We start from the raw sequence: 13,434 nt of genomic DNA, 5'->3' as shown, positions 1-13,434 counted from the left end.
AGATGGCATCTTCCAGTATAAGGCTGTTTCATCTACATTGAAAATCTGTTGTTTAGTGTTGCCACCCACCCGCATTAATCATTTTAACTAGATCTTCTGGATAACTTGCTGCAGCTTCTACATTGACGTGTGCTGCGTCACTTTACACTTTTATGCGATGGAGACAGTTTCTTTACTTAAACCTCACAAACTAACCTCTGCTAGTTTCAAACCTTTCTTCTGCTGCTTATTCACCTCTCTCAGCCTTCATGGAATTGAAGAGATTTAGGGCCTTGCTCTGGATTAGGCTTTGGCTTAGGGGAATGTTATGGCTGGTTTGATCTTCTATCCAGACCACTAAAACTTTCTCCATATCAGCAATGGAGCTAATGTGTCTTCTTATTTGTGCCTTCAGTGGAGTAGCACTTTTAATTTCCTCCAAGAACTTTTCATTTGCATTCACAACTTGACTGTTACAAGAGGCCTAGCTTTCGACTTCTTGGCTTTTGACATGTCTTCCTCACTAAGTGTAATCATTCCTAGCTTTTGATTTAAAGTGAGATGATATGTGACTCTTCCTTCCACTTGAACACTTCGAGGCCATTGTAGGGTTATTAATTGCCCTAATTTCAATACTGTTGTGTCTCAAGGAATCAGGAGCCCTGAGGAAAGGGAAAGAGGGAACAGCTGGTTGGTGGAACAATCAGAATACACACAACATTTATGGGTGTGGTTCATGGTGCCCCAAAATAATTATAATAGTAACACAAAGATCACTGATCACAGATCACCATAACAAATATAATAATAATGAAAAAGTTTAATATATTGTGAGAATTACCAAAATGTGACACAGGGACACAAAGTGAGTGAATGCTGTTGGAAAAATGGTGCAGATAGACTTGGGTTCGATGCAGGGGTGCCACAAACCTTCTATTGTAAAAAGCACAGTAAAGTGAAGTATAATAAAATGAGGTAAGCCTATTATCACACTCCATTCTGCTTCCCTAGTGCCTCTGGCAACCACAAGTCTAGTTTCTGTATAAATTTGCCTAGTCTAGACTTTCATATATATGGAATAATACAATATGTGGCCTATCGTATCTGGCTTATTTCATTTAACATCATGTTTTCAAGGTACTTCCATGTTTTAGCACGTATCAGCACTTTATTCCTTTTCATGGCTGAATAATATTCTGTTGTTTGGATATACCACATTTTATCTATTTATTAGTTGGACATTTGGGTTGTTTCTACTTTTTGGCTATTATGTCTAATACTTTTATGAACATTTGGATACAAGGTTTTGGATACAAAGAGACATTTAAAATTCTCACTAGTATACCTGCATATTGAATTGCTGGATCATGTGGTAACTTTAGTTTAACATTTGAGAAACCGAAAAACTGTTTTCCAAAATGGCTGCACCATTTTCCAATCCCATTGGCCATGTATGAGTTTTCCAGTTTCTTCACATTCTTGCCAACACTTGCTCTTGTCCAGTGTTTTATATTATAGCCATTCTTTTAGGTTTGAAGTACTATCTCATTATGGTTTACATTTGCGTTTCCCTGATGTCTAATGATGTTGAGCATCTTTTCATGTGCTTATTGGCCATTTATATATCTTATTTGAAAAAAAATTTCTATTCACATCCTTTGCTCATTTTTAAATTGGATTGTTTATTTATTGTTGAGTTGTAAGTGTTCTTTCTATGTTCTGGATATTAGACCCTTGTCATATATGTGGTTTGCAAATATTTTTCTTTTGTTCTGTGGGTTGTCTTTCACTTTCTTGATGGTGGTGTTTGGCACAAAGTTTTAATTTTGATGAAATCTGATGTCTTTTTGTTGTTTGTACTTTAGGTGTCTGAGAAACCATTGCCTAATCAGAGGTCACAGTGATTTACACCTGTGATTTTTATTTATAACTTTTATGGTTTTATCTCTTACATTCAGGTCTTTGATCCATTTTTAAGTCAATTTTTGTATATAGTATGAGGTAGAAGTCCACTTGCATGCTTTTCATGTAGATACCCCGTTGTCCCAGCATAATTTGTTAAAAAGACTGTTTTCCCTGTAGAATTTTCCTGGCAATTGTCTTGGTAATTTAAAACATTAGCAATACTGAGAACTGAAGTGTTTTATTTCTTTGTAAACACTTATCAAGAACAGTTTAAACATTACTTTCCTTCTTCTCATTGTGAAACTTATGGTACAGATTGGGCATCTTTCCTCAGCCTTTGCAAATTGTCATACTTCTACATTTGGATCAGCTTTCAACATTTTATCCTTTGTGCTTTCAATGTGATTAAATATATCTGAGGGATCTTTTATTGTGAAGATTTTTTTCCAGCATCACTTCCTCCAGGACATCTTCATCCATTTCATCACAATCACTTTCCTTATGTTAATAAATTTGCCTTCACTAAGTTTCTCTGGCTGCATAGCTAGAGTTTTTTAAGCAGCAAAAATGGAAGCAATCCCCTGTAGCTATTTCTTTTATATCTCCATTTAAGTTGGATTTCAATTTCACTTAAAGCACTATCACTTTCTATTTCTCTGCTGTACTTTATCTTTGTCGGTCAATTCCCTCTTCCAATGATCTGTTTTTGTAAAATATCACATGGGTTTTCAGTGGGAAATAAGGAAGTAACACAACTACATGCTTTGCTGTCTGTACATGGACTCAATAATCAATATGCAGTAACTAATCACTGAGAGACTTGAAATCACTTGAAAGAAGTGATGTGATTGGTCATTGATTATGATGTGCAGCTGTTATTTGCATAGTAATTTGTGGACTGAAGAGCTAGCAGCAACATTTATACTTTATACAATTAGTCACAAATACACAAATAATATACCATGCTAACTGAAATTTCAACTGTGTTGTTGAGGTCTGGTGTTCATGGTTAGCTAAACCATAGTATCTGAGATTTGCACATTTTGTAACTGTGCAAAGCAGGACTGCCTATATGTAAATCTACTTAATTAAGTTGTTATTTATTTCATGGTAATCTACAACTTCCTTGGTAGTCATCTGAAACTTTTTGATGTTTCATTTTCTTCCCTGATCTGCATTTATTCTCACCTGCCTAACCTTCCCAGGCTCTTTCAGGCTACTTAATATATTTCTACTAAATAGGCTGATTTTAATTCTAAAATATCCAGAGTAATAGTAATTTACATAGGATTTAGACTTTGCTTAGGCAACACTCTTCTGTGTTCTCATTTCATTTCATTAGCAATGCTCTTTAAATTACATTCTCCTTTCATCTTGTCAGCGTTTTATTATATTAGAATGGAAAGAGGGAGTTAAGGAAGGTGTCATTTTCCTTATTTTACAGATAAGAAAACTGAGATTGTATCTCAAGTTAACATATTACTGTAACTGAGAAAGCTGGAAGTTGAACTCAGACCAAATATTTTTCTTACTTCCTTTTGCTGCGTCATACTGGGACATTGTCATAACCAACTAAAGCTGTTAGAGCCTTCCAGCAGGAATAATTAAGTTGGTGTTAACGTCTTCCCTTTTTTACCTCAGTAGGGAAAGGGGATTTTATTAAAGTATACTGGGAGTTTGCCAGCATTTGGGGCTTTGGAAAACATATCTTGATTTAAATTCCAAAAGAAAGTATTTAGTGAAAATTAATAATAGAAATCTCAAAATTCTAGTTCTAGAAAATTTTAAACCTAAAAATTTTAATTCTAAAATTCAAATGCATATTTTAGTTTAAGTTACATACGAGGGAAAACCATGTCCCCCAAACATATGTTAAAGAGAAGCGTATTAATAAAGTTTCTAAACTAGCAGGTAGTAGCTGTACTTAGTTTTTTGTCCTTGGTTCCTTAGGAACTCTCACTGATCTAAAATGCTTTGCGTCTCATTTGTCTAGAAGTACCTAACCATGATATATCAGAGGCCAAAATGAGGCTTATAGATTTTTTGAATAGTAATCTTGATAGTTTTTTCATTCCTGCTTTGTTTCTCTCCAGGTAGCAAATTATGGAGTTGGAGGACAGTATGAACCCCATTTTGATTTTGCACGGGTAAGTGAAAAAAGGAGAGAGAATATAGGACTTCCGCTGGAGCTCAGGCATGACATGTTAATTCTCTGTTCTTTAGTATTAAAAATTCATAGCCTGTTGGGAATTCGTGGAAGCGTGGTGGAATTCTGTAAAGCCTTTTTAGCAGTAAAAAGCACACTAAAAGAATTTAGGATACTTTTAAATGTATTGCTGAGCTTGGAAGAAAGTTAAGGAAATTCCCAAAGGCGAACTGAACAAAGAAAACCTAGAGACTAAAATTAGAAAGTTAAAGGGGGACAGAATAAGCTGAGGCTGGAGGCTTGTACCTCCAGGAATGTGGAGTGTTGAGGATTAACAGCTCAGTGAGAGCCCCCGCCCCCGACCCCCCATAGTGCAGGCTACTGAACCTGAGACCCCTGCATAAAACCTAAATCTCCAAAAGGATCCCAACTTCAGAGAAAGAATGGCTTTGAAAAGAATTTGCTGTGTCAGGAGCCTTAAGGAGAGATGCTTCTCACCATTCTGGCTGGGGTGTGGTGTGTGTGGGGAGCTGCTTCTGGGAGTTTGAAAACGTAGACTTGCCCTCACATGAATCTCGGATTTGAATTTTTACTACCCGGGAAAGGGAGAAATGAAAGTTGTTTGGCTTTAGTAGCGCTCCCTCGTACCTGGCAGAAACAAATTCATATCCTCCCTCCCTGAAGAAAAGCAGCCTCATTCCAGCACCTTGGGAATTTTAAAGATTAAGTTTAGCTAAATATGAACTCATTAAAAAAAAAATTAACTGGTTAATAAGATACCATCGGTGAGACTGAAGCAACCAACAGATTTAGACTCCTCTAGGATGTTAGATACTTGAATTATCAGTTAAAGAATATAAAATAACTATGTAATATTTAAAAAACAAAAGATAGGATAAAAATTAACCTCTCAAAATGGTTTAACATATTTGAAAGATAAACAAATAGAAGTTCTAGGTAGAAAAAGTAATTGTTGAAATTTAAAAGTTAGTGGATAAAACAGTTTAGAGACAGCTGAGGTGAATTAATGAATTGGCTGATAAATCTGAACTTACAAGAACACATTTTTGAGACACAGGAAAATAAGAACTATAAAACAGATGTAAAGAGACTGGAGAATAAATATCAAAGCAGTTTGCTGGAAAGGTGTCATTAAGCAAGTAATTTTGCTTAAGATTAATAAATTTTAAACTTTTTTTAACTTCTTTAACATTGAGCTATAAAATATGGCATTACCAAATCTTAATTAATTTAAGATCATAATTATATGAATTCTAAAGAAGGTGCCAGGTATTTTAATAAACTTCTTGATCTGTTACCATTTTAAATAAGGGTATATTCTCTTGAAATAAAATACAGTCTGTATATTGTGCTATGGCCCTTGACTGGCTTAACGTCAGAATCCTTTTTTCTGTGTAGGCCAGCAAAGACTATATTATTACTCTTTTTCTTCTGTTTTCAATTATTTAAAAATGTCTGAGGGTCTTGGGTGATGTGAAAGACGACAATTCAAGCCCAGACATTAGTATAGCTAATTTGTTCTTAGCTTTTCCTTTTTGTGATAAGATACTGAAGAAGTTGCAAAGAAATGTACAGGTTGTTCCCATGCATGTACCCTTCACTCAGCCAACCCAATGCTAACATCTTGCATAACTGTCATATACCATCAGAACTGGGAAATGGTGTAGGCACAAGCCACGAAGCTTTTTCACATTTCCCGTGTGTGTGTGTGTGTGTGTGTGCGCGCGCGCACACGCGTATGTATCTGTGTGTATGGAGTTTTATTACATGTGTAGCATAGTGTAACTACCACTACAATCAAGCCTCCCTGGCAGTACCGCTCTCTGGCTGTACTCCCATCCCTAACTGCTGATGACCAGTAATCTGTCTTTGCTATAATTGCTATTTCACAAATGTTACATAAACGTTACAGACAGTATGTATCCTTTTGTGAATGTCTTCACTCAGCATAACTCCCTTGAGGTTCATCCCAATCTTGTAGAAAGTATCAGTAGTGTGTACTTTTCTATTGCGAGCAATATTCCATGATATAAATGCAGTTTTTTAGTCATTCACCCTCTGATGGACATTAGGGTAGAAACCCCGTTTTGGACTATTACAAGTAAAGATGTGTATAAATTTGTGTGAAAAATACATTTTAAGGCGGGGAGAAGGGTGGTAGGTGAGGGTAAAAGGGATCAAATATATGGTGATGGAAGGAGAACTAACTCTGGGTGGTGACCACACAATGTGGTATATAGATGCTGTGTTACAGAATTATACACCTGAAACCTGTGTAACTTTACTAACAGCTGTCACCCCAATAAACTTTAATTAGAAAAAAAATTTTAATTTTTCTGTGATAAATGCCAAGAGACTATATTTTAATTTAGATTTAAATAGACATGAATTCTCCAGCCAGATTGAAGTGCTTACTGTTCAAAAGAAAGACAGAGTAGCAGTAAACATTTGAATGGATCATAATAAGTTCAAAGTAAATCTCAAGGTAGCTTTTTCACCCACAGAGAATAGACTGCATGAATGTAGCTAAGAGATTCTCGTGTTGTTTTTTGGAAGCTAAAACTGTAGATGTTAATTTTTTAAAAATAATTTCTGGATAGTTGCTATTAATTCTCATTATTTCGGCTAATAAGTCTGGGTTTTTTTCTTCCAGTGGTCTTATCAAACGTATTCCATGTATAGGCTGAATCAGCAAGTATTTGAATGCTTATTGCATATAGTGCACTGTGCGTTATAAAGGAATTTTTTTGGGTTGTTTTGGGCATATTTGTCAGCATATTACCAATGTTGCATTCCCACTGGAGAATTTGCATAACTGAATTTTACACCACTGATTTAGTTGTCTTTTATTCACAGAAAGATGAGCCAGATGCTTTCAAAGAGCTGGGGACAGGAAATAGAATTGCTACATGGCTGTTTTACGTAAGTTATAGCTCAAATTTTTATTTTAAGTTGGGATTTGATCACACGACTCAATTATTTTCATGTGTTTGATGTTTACTCTTATTTAACGTCCTAGTTTAAATTTTTTACAACTTAGAATTTTTATTTTTTCTCAGTTGTAACTTTTTCAGATTGTAATATTATAGCCTGAAGAAAGTTAAAATTAGTGATAGTCTCACTACCTGGAGATAGTAATTGTGGACATTTTGGGGTATGGACTGTTTGGTCATGTGTAATATGTGCGTATAAGCATCTCCATGTTTATATGAATTTATATCTATATACACACACATTAATACTTTCAAATTTTTATCGATGTATCTCACATTAGAAAAGTGTACAGGGCCGGCCCGGTGGCTCAGGCAGTTAGAGCTCCATGCTCCTAACTCCGAAGGCTGCTGGTTCGATTCCCACATGGGCCCTTGGGCTCTCAACTACAAGGTTGTCAGTTCAATTCCTTGAGTCCCGCAAGGGATGGTGGGCTCTGCCTCCTGCAACTAAGATTGAACACGGCACCTTGAGCCGAGCTGCCTCCAGGATGGCTCAGTTGGTTGGAGAGCATCCTCTCAACCACAAGGTTGCCAATTCGATTCCTCGACTCCCACAAGGGATGGTGGGCTCTGCCCCCTGCAACTAAAATTGAACATGGCACCTTGAGCTGAGCTGCTGCTGAGCTCCCAGATGGCTCAGTTGGTTGGAGCGCGTCCTCTCAACCACAAGGTTGCCGGTTCGACTCCTGCAAGGGATGGTGGGCTGCGACCCCTGCAACTAGTAACGGCAACTGGACATGGAGCTGAGCTGCAACCTCCACAACTAAGACTGAAAGGACAACAACTTGACTTGGAAAAAAGTCCTGGAAGTACACAGTGTTCCCCAATAAAGTCCTGTTCCCCTTCCCCAATCAAAAAAAAAAAAAAAAAAAGAAAAAAAGAAAAGTGTACAAATCATTAAGTATATAACAATACATTTTCACAAAGTGAGCACATCTGGTATAATCAGCACCCAGATCAAGAAGGAGTGTGTTACAGCACCCGACGAGCCCCCTCGAGTTAAAACAGACATCTGTTGTATCTCACTCTCTCCCAAAATGTCTCTCCCCACTTAGTCTATTTCCTTTCTTCCTCACTCCCAGCAACCTTCCCTGTTACCCTATTTTCTCCATTCCTGTTTCTCCTTCCCTATATCCAACCTGTCTCTCTTTCCTTCGCTATTTCCATCCCTCTCACAACTCCATCTTGTTTCTAAAAACATCTAAGATAGTGTTGGGAAAAAAAAAAGATTTAATGTACCATAAAAAAAAATTACTTACGATTTAAAAAGGATTTAAGATGTGTAAGATAAACATAAAAAGAACAAGTTATCAGAATGGGGAAACCAGGAGAGAAGTGGATACATTATACAAAATGTATGCTGTGAAGTCTTGTATACGTTCTCGAGATGAACTCTCCATAGATTATACCAATTTATATCCCACCTTTAAGTGTGATATGTTAAACTTTTTGATGTGGACATCTTATCAGATTGGCAGTTATTGTGCTTTTAATTTGCATTTCTCTGATTAGAGAGTTTGAGTAAATTTTGAAATGTTTGAGAGCTGTTAAATATTTGTTTTTGGCTGCATTTGTTTCTTCTCGTATTGCTTTACTTTTATGAACAGTGATGCTTTATTATTTGGTCCAATATCCATAAATATTAGATTATTTGATTCCCACTCCCCAACTCCAAGTCAAGCCGTTGTTTCTCAGTCTAGTTGTGTAGCATGCAGTTCCCTGGCCCATGCAGGTATTATGAACCTTGTGCTCCCCCCGGTTGAGTCAGTCGGTCACCGGCCCGCCGCTCAAGGCAGCTCTCGCCGGCTGCCGGCCACTGGCCGCTCACGGTAGCCCAGCTCCAGGTCGAGCCGTGGTTCACAATCTTAGCTGTAGAGGGCGCAGTTCACAGGCCCATGTGGGAACCAGCTCCAACCACCTGAGCCACCAGGCCGCCCCAGATTATTTGATTATTATGCCCCCCTGTAATTGCATCGCACTTTGATTGAATTAGCATTCATTTTTCCCATTATTTAAATACTATTTCTCGGTGGGCCACATAGCACAACTTTTTACTTTCTCCAAAGTTAGTTTTTTCATTGCTTAAGAGTTGTTAGCCCTTTGTTATTGATTTTTTCATGGTAAAATACCCTTCTTTATTTCACTTAATTAATGCTTTTTACTTTGATTTAGACTGTCTGATATTAAGACCAAACTCTGTTTCCTTTGGTACACCATGTGCCTGGCAAATCTTACCTTTCTGTTTCCATTGTGCATAAGTCACTTGTTTTACGTGTGACTTGGATATAGCATATGAGTATACTTGCGTTTTGCTTTGTGATACAATCTTAGTCTGTCTAGATATTCTGTCTAGATAGTCTATTTGTGTTGCTTTTGAAAACAATCTTCACTATATGATCTGTTTCCTTTGCCTTGTTTTATATACTTGTGCTTCTTTAGTTAATTTTGATGGTTTGTGTTTTTATTGTAGGTTGCCTTTAAAACTATAATTTTATATAATCCTTTAATCTTCCTTCTACTTTTCATTAAATGTGTATTGATTCTCTACCATGAAAATTGACAAAACTGATTTTAAATTTTTTCTCTTAGTGTTTTATTTCTATTTTGCTTAAATTCATTTGAGCACCTAGTATTCATGAGATAAATAAACTGTTCTAGACACTAAAGATCAGCAGTGAACAAAACATGAAAATTCCTGCCATCATGGAGATTACATTCCAGTGTAATAAAATGTATATATTTATACCCCTATATTATTTGATGTATCCGTTTTAAATCATCTTTGTTACCTCTGGCTATAAACGAAGTGCCTATCCCAAATTATATACCCCTCTCTCCTCCTAACTTTATCATTCCTTTGCCATAATATTTATTCATTCATTTATTTATTTATTTTTACTTAAGTATGTAAATCTAAACAACATTTCGTTTTGTTTTGTAAGAATTGAGGAGAATGCACTATGTAAGTAGAAGCCCAGATGGTCTCATAAGTGTAGTATTCAGTGTCATAGTGTCCTCACACTGGCATGTTTAACTTGATTCTACCAGCAGTTTTGATGACACTCTCTCATCTCTTATAGATGAGTGATGTATCAGCAGGAGGTGCCACTGTTTTTCCTGAAGTAGGAGCTAGTGTTTGGCCTAAAAAGGTAAACTTGGTTTGTTTGTTTCTCTAATTTTAGGGGTCTGTATTTTTTTCCCTGAGTAAGAGGTGTACCGTTATTTCATGGTCCAATTAATAAATTACATCTTTAAAGATAGTGTACTTAAGGACTATATTATCTCTAGGTAAGACTTTGGATATTTTTATGGCACAATTTACCATGAGTACCTAGAGGTAATGAACAACCAGGGGGATTGATTACATTGTAAGGTATAAAAATATTGTACATCTGAAACTGATATAACCGATATAATACTGTATACCAACTCTACTGAAATAACACATTTTTAAGCAATAAAAGTTTTCATTTCTAAAATGGGCTCCATATGAGGTTTGCCTTCCATGTTGCTATTACAAGATTTGTTAGCTTTGTTTTGGCAAGCAACTTTGTGGTGTTAATGTTTTCATGTGATCACCAAAATTTTGTAAAGGATATAATCATATTTTCAGAATTATATAGAGGCAGATATAATGCTCCCATAGAGGAGTACTTTCAAAGGAGCAGAGCAAAATTTAATTACTTGCAAAGAGTGATACCCTGATATTTTACTTGGGGATAATTTTTTATTCTCCACAGGGAACTGCTGTTTTCTGGTATAATCTGTTTGCCAGTGGAGAAGGCGATTATAGTACACGGCATGCAGCCTGTCCGGTGCTAGTTGGAAACAAATGGGGTAAATATTTCCTATGTTCTCTGAATAGAATTTGTTATTTTTGACTCATATTTAGAAATTATTATAATCTACGTCTTAAAAGAAATCGAAAGCAAAACTCCCAAATAATTTGCTATGACTTTAACATTGAATGGGATTCAACCAAGCAAGTTTCTGATCTTAATATAAATTTTCTTTCAACAGATCAGAATTTCCACTGGTTATTCGAACAAACATTAATTGACTCAGAGTTGAATAAGACTATCTTCCCTTCAAGGGGTTCACAATTGTCTTTGATTGAGACATACTAATGGCTAAATTACAGTGTGGTACAAAGATATAAACAGAAGATGGTGACACCTTACATTTGGGGCAGCTTCTTCAAAGCTCAATTTTAAAATGTGATCTTGAAGATAGAGCAGTTTTCCAGGCATTTTAGGGACCAGGTCCGGGACTAGTGTGAGGTGAGAGAGGCACTCAGCTGTCAGGGTCATACAAGTGTGGTATTTGCCACATACAAGAAAAGAAATAGAAAGAAACAGGTGAAAATACTTTAATATCTATTATTTAACCCCATATATCCATTTTAATATATATCACTAGCCACATTTCAAGTGCCCAGTAGCCACATGTGTCTAGTGGCTGTCGTACAGGACATTGGAAGATTGAGGAGTGATACCTGATCATGAGGATTTAAAAAACCTTCCCTGATGATTATAATGTTTGAGAACCACTGGACGAGAATGAAGAGAGGCTAGAGGAGGAGAAATCAATTTAGAAGGATGTTTTCCATGGTCTAAGTGCACAATGATGAAAGCCTGGACAAGGCAGCAGCAAAAGGGATGGAGAGCAAAGAATAGATTCAAGAGATGTAAAGAAAATTGACAGGGTTTGATGAGTAAACAATTGGGAAGAGGAGTTAAGGAAGGTAAAAAGTAGTTAGGGATTATTATGGGTCCTAGCTCAGATATCTTTACATGTTGAAGCCATTGATTTGGTTCTATGATATAGGAGAAGAATAGAAAATTCCTTTTTGGTTACATTAAAAAACAGTATCTTGGAACCAAGGAACCTTAATTACCACGTACTAGTGAGTGATCATAGAGTTGTTCCTTCAGAGTGAAAACCGTGTGTTCATTTTGAAAATGTCTTTGTATTAGAGGTCGTATTTTGTAAACAGGTAAAAACAATGTTCAGTTCTATCTGTACCTATACTGTAATTCCATTTGTGTTTCATTTCAAGCCTTATATTCAACATTAAATACTTGAGAAATGCACATAGACTTTCAGATGTGTGTGTAATCCAATGTTCAGTGAAGTTTTTAAAAGAGTGCCTAAGTAGCATCTGCCGTTATCTAGTTTTGGGCTTGAACTTCTAGCCCATGTCGAAACATTGTTATAGACTTAGCTCTTATAAGTTAATTAAATACTAGTTAGATAGTGGGGAAAATAAATATATATATATTTTTTTTTCTCACAGTATCCAATAAATGGCTCCATGAACGTGGACAAGAATTTCGAAGACCCTGCACCTTGTCAGAATTGGAATGACAAATAGGCTTCTCTTCCTCTCCTGTTGTACTCGAATGTGTCTGATACACACATTTCCCCATCTTAACTTTCAAGAGTTTACAGTTGACTAACAATAACACTCCATGATCAATTCAGTTATGAACCTCATCCCACGTTTCATCTGTGGACAATTACTAACTTTGTGGGTTTTGTTCTTCTAAAGTAACACGAATCACCACATTGTACATATAAAACCTTACAGTTCAGTTGGTATCACAGAGGACAGAGCAAGGCAGAGTTAAAAATGAGGAATTTTACATTTGTTGTATTTTAAAGAACTTTTTGGTTAGATAAGAAATATATGTTAACTCTCTGATTATTTCACTACATCTCATTTGGTGGGTGGCAGGCTAGGTGTGATTAAGAAAAGATGCCTTATAGTATGTACCTAGGTATTCTGTTTATCTAGTCTTCTTATTTTCTAGATGGATCTGCCGAAAGACTAGGAATAAACTAGGCCTCTGATCTGGTTTCCATACCGTGTTTGCCCCTACATACACTCTCTAAGTTGTTTATTTTCCTCCCAAGTCCTTTTTCAAGAAAGTACCCTGTATTTTTACCAATCCCCTTTTCTCTCACAGCTCCTTTGTGGTGAATTAAATCTGAGGTAAAATACTTTGATTTTAAAAAAAATTTTTAACAAAGTCCTACATAACACTGGGCCTTCTTGACTAAAATGATCGTCACTTAGTCTGTTTCTTTGTACTTTTTCTTAAATGACTGATGATTTTGTCCATAAAATTTGCGGTTTTTCTTAGTGCTGATACCTTGCCTCTTATTCCTGCTACGTCGGGTGGTGATACTGGCATTCTGATTAAATAAATATCGTGCCTTAGGAGACTGGAAATATAGAAATGTACAAGTCCTTTCAATGATGAGGTAATTATGGGTTTTTTAAAGGAAGGAATCTTTTTCTTAAAAAGCCAAAATGTTTGTTTTTTCAATTCTGAAATGTATTGTGACAATGACCTATTTATGATCTTAAATCTTTTTTTAAAAATG

General features: G+C 36.1%; 1 protein-coding gene across 5 annotated transcripts in view; it reads left to right on the top strand.

Annotated features, from left to right (window-relative positions):
• Nucleotides 1–13,434, top strand: part of P4HA1 (prolyl 4-hydroxylase subunit alpha 1) — a 76,468-nt gene extending 63,034 nt beyond the window's left edge. For all 5 annotated transcript variants that reach the window (XM_033130415.1, XM_033130414.1, XM_033130413.1 and 2 more), the window contains exons 11-15: nucleotides 3,978–4,031; nucleotides 6,908–6,973; nucleotides 10,125–10,193; nucleotides 10,785–10,881; nucleotides 12,341–13,434. In XM_033130415.1, the coding sequence (XP_032986306.1) occupies nucleotides 3,978–4,031; nucleotides 6,908–6,973; nucleotides 10,125–10,193; nucleotides 10,785–10,881; nucleotides 12,341–12,411 (357 nt within the window). In that variant the 3' untranslated portion in view covers nucleotides 12,412–13,434. The remainder of the gene's footprint in view (nucleotides 1–3,977; nucleotides 4,032–6,907; nucleotides 6,974–10,124; nucleotides 10,194–10,784; nucleotides 10,882–12,340) is intronic.

This window comes from Rhinolophus ferrumequinum, chromosome 16, assembly GCF_004115265.2.
Source record: "Rhinolophus ferrumequinum isolate MPI-CBG mRhiFer1 chromosome 16, mRhiFer1_v1.p, whole genome shotgun sequence".
In the NCBI taxonomy this organism is placed as follows: domain Eukaryota; kingdom Metazoa; phylum Chordata; class Mammalia; order Chiroptera; family Rhinolophidae; genus Rhinolophus; species Rhinolophus ferrumequinum.
Note: the sequence above shows the minus strand (reverse complement) of the source record. Positions and strands in the feature narration are given on the sequence as shown.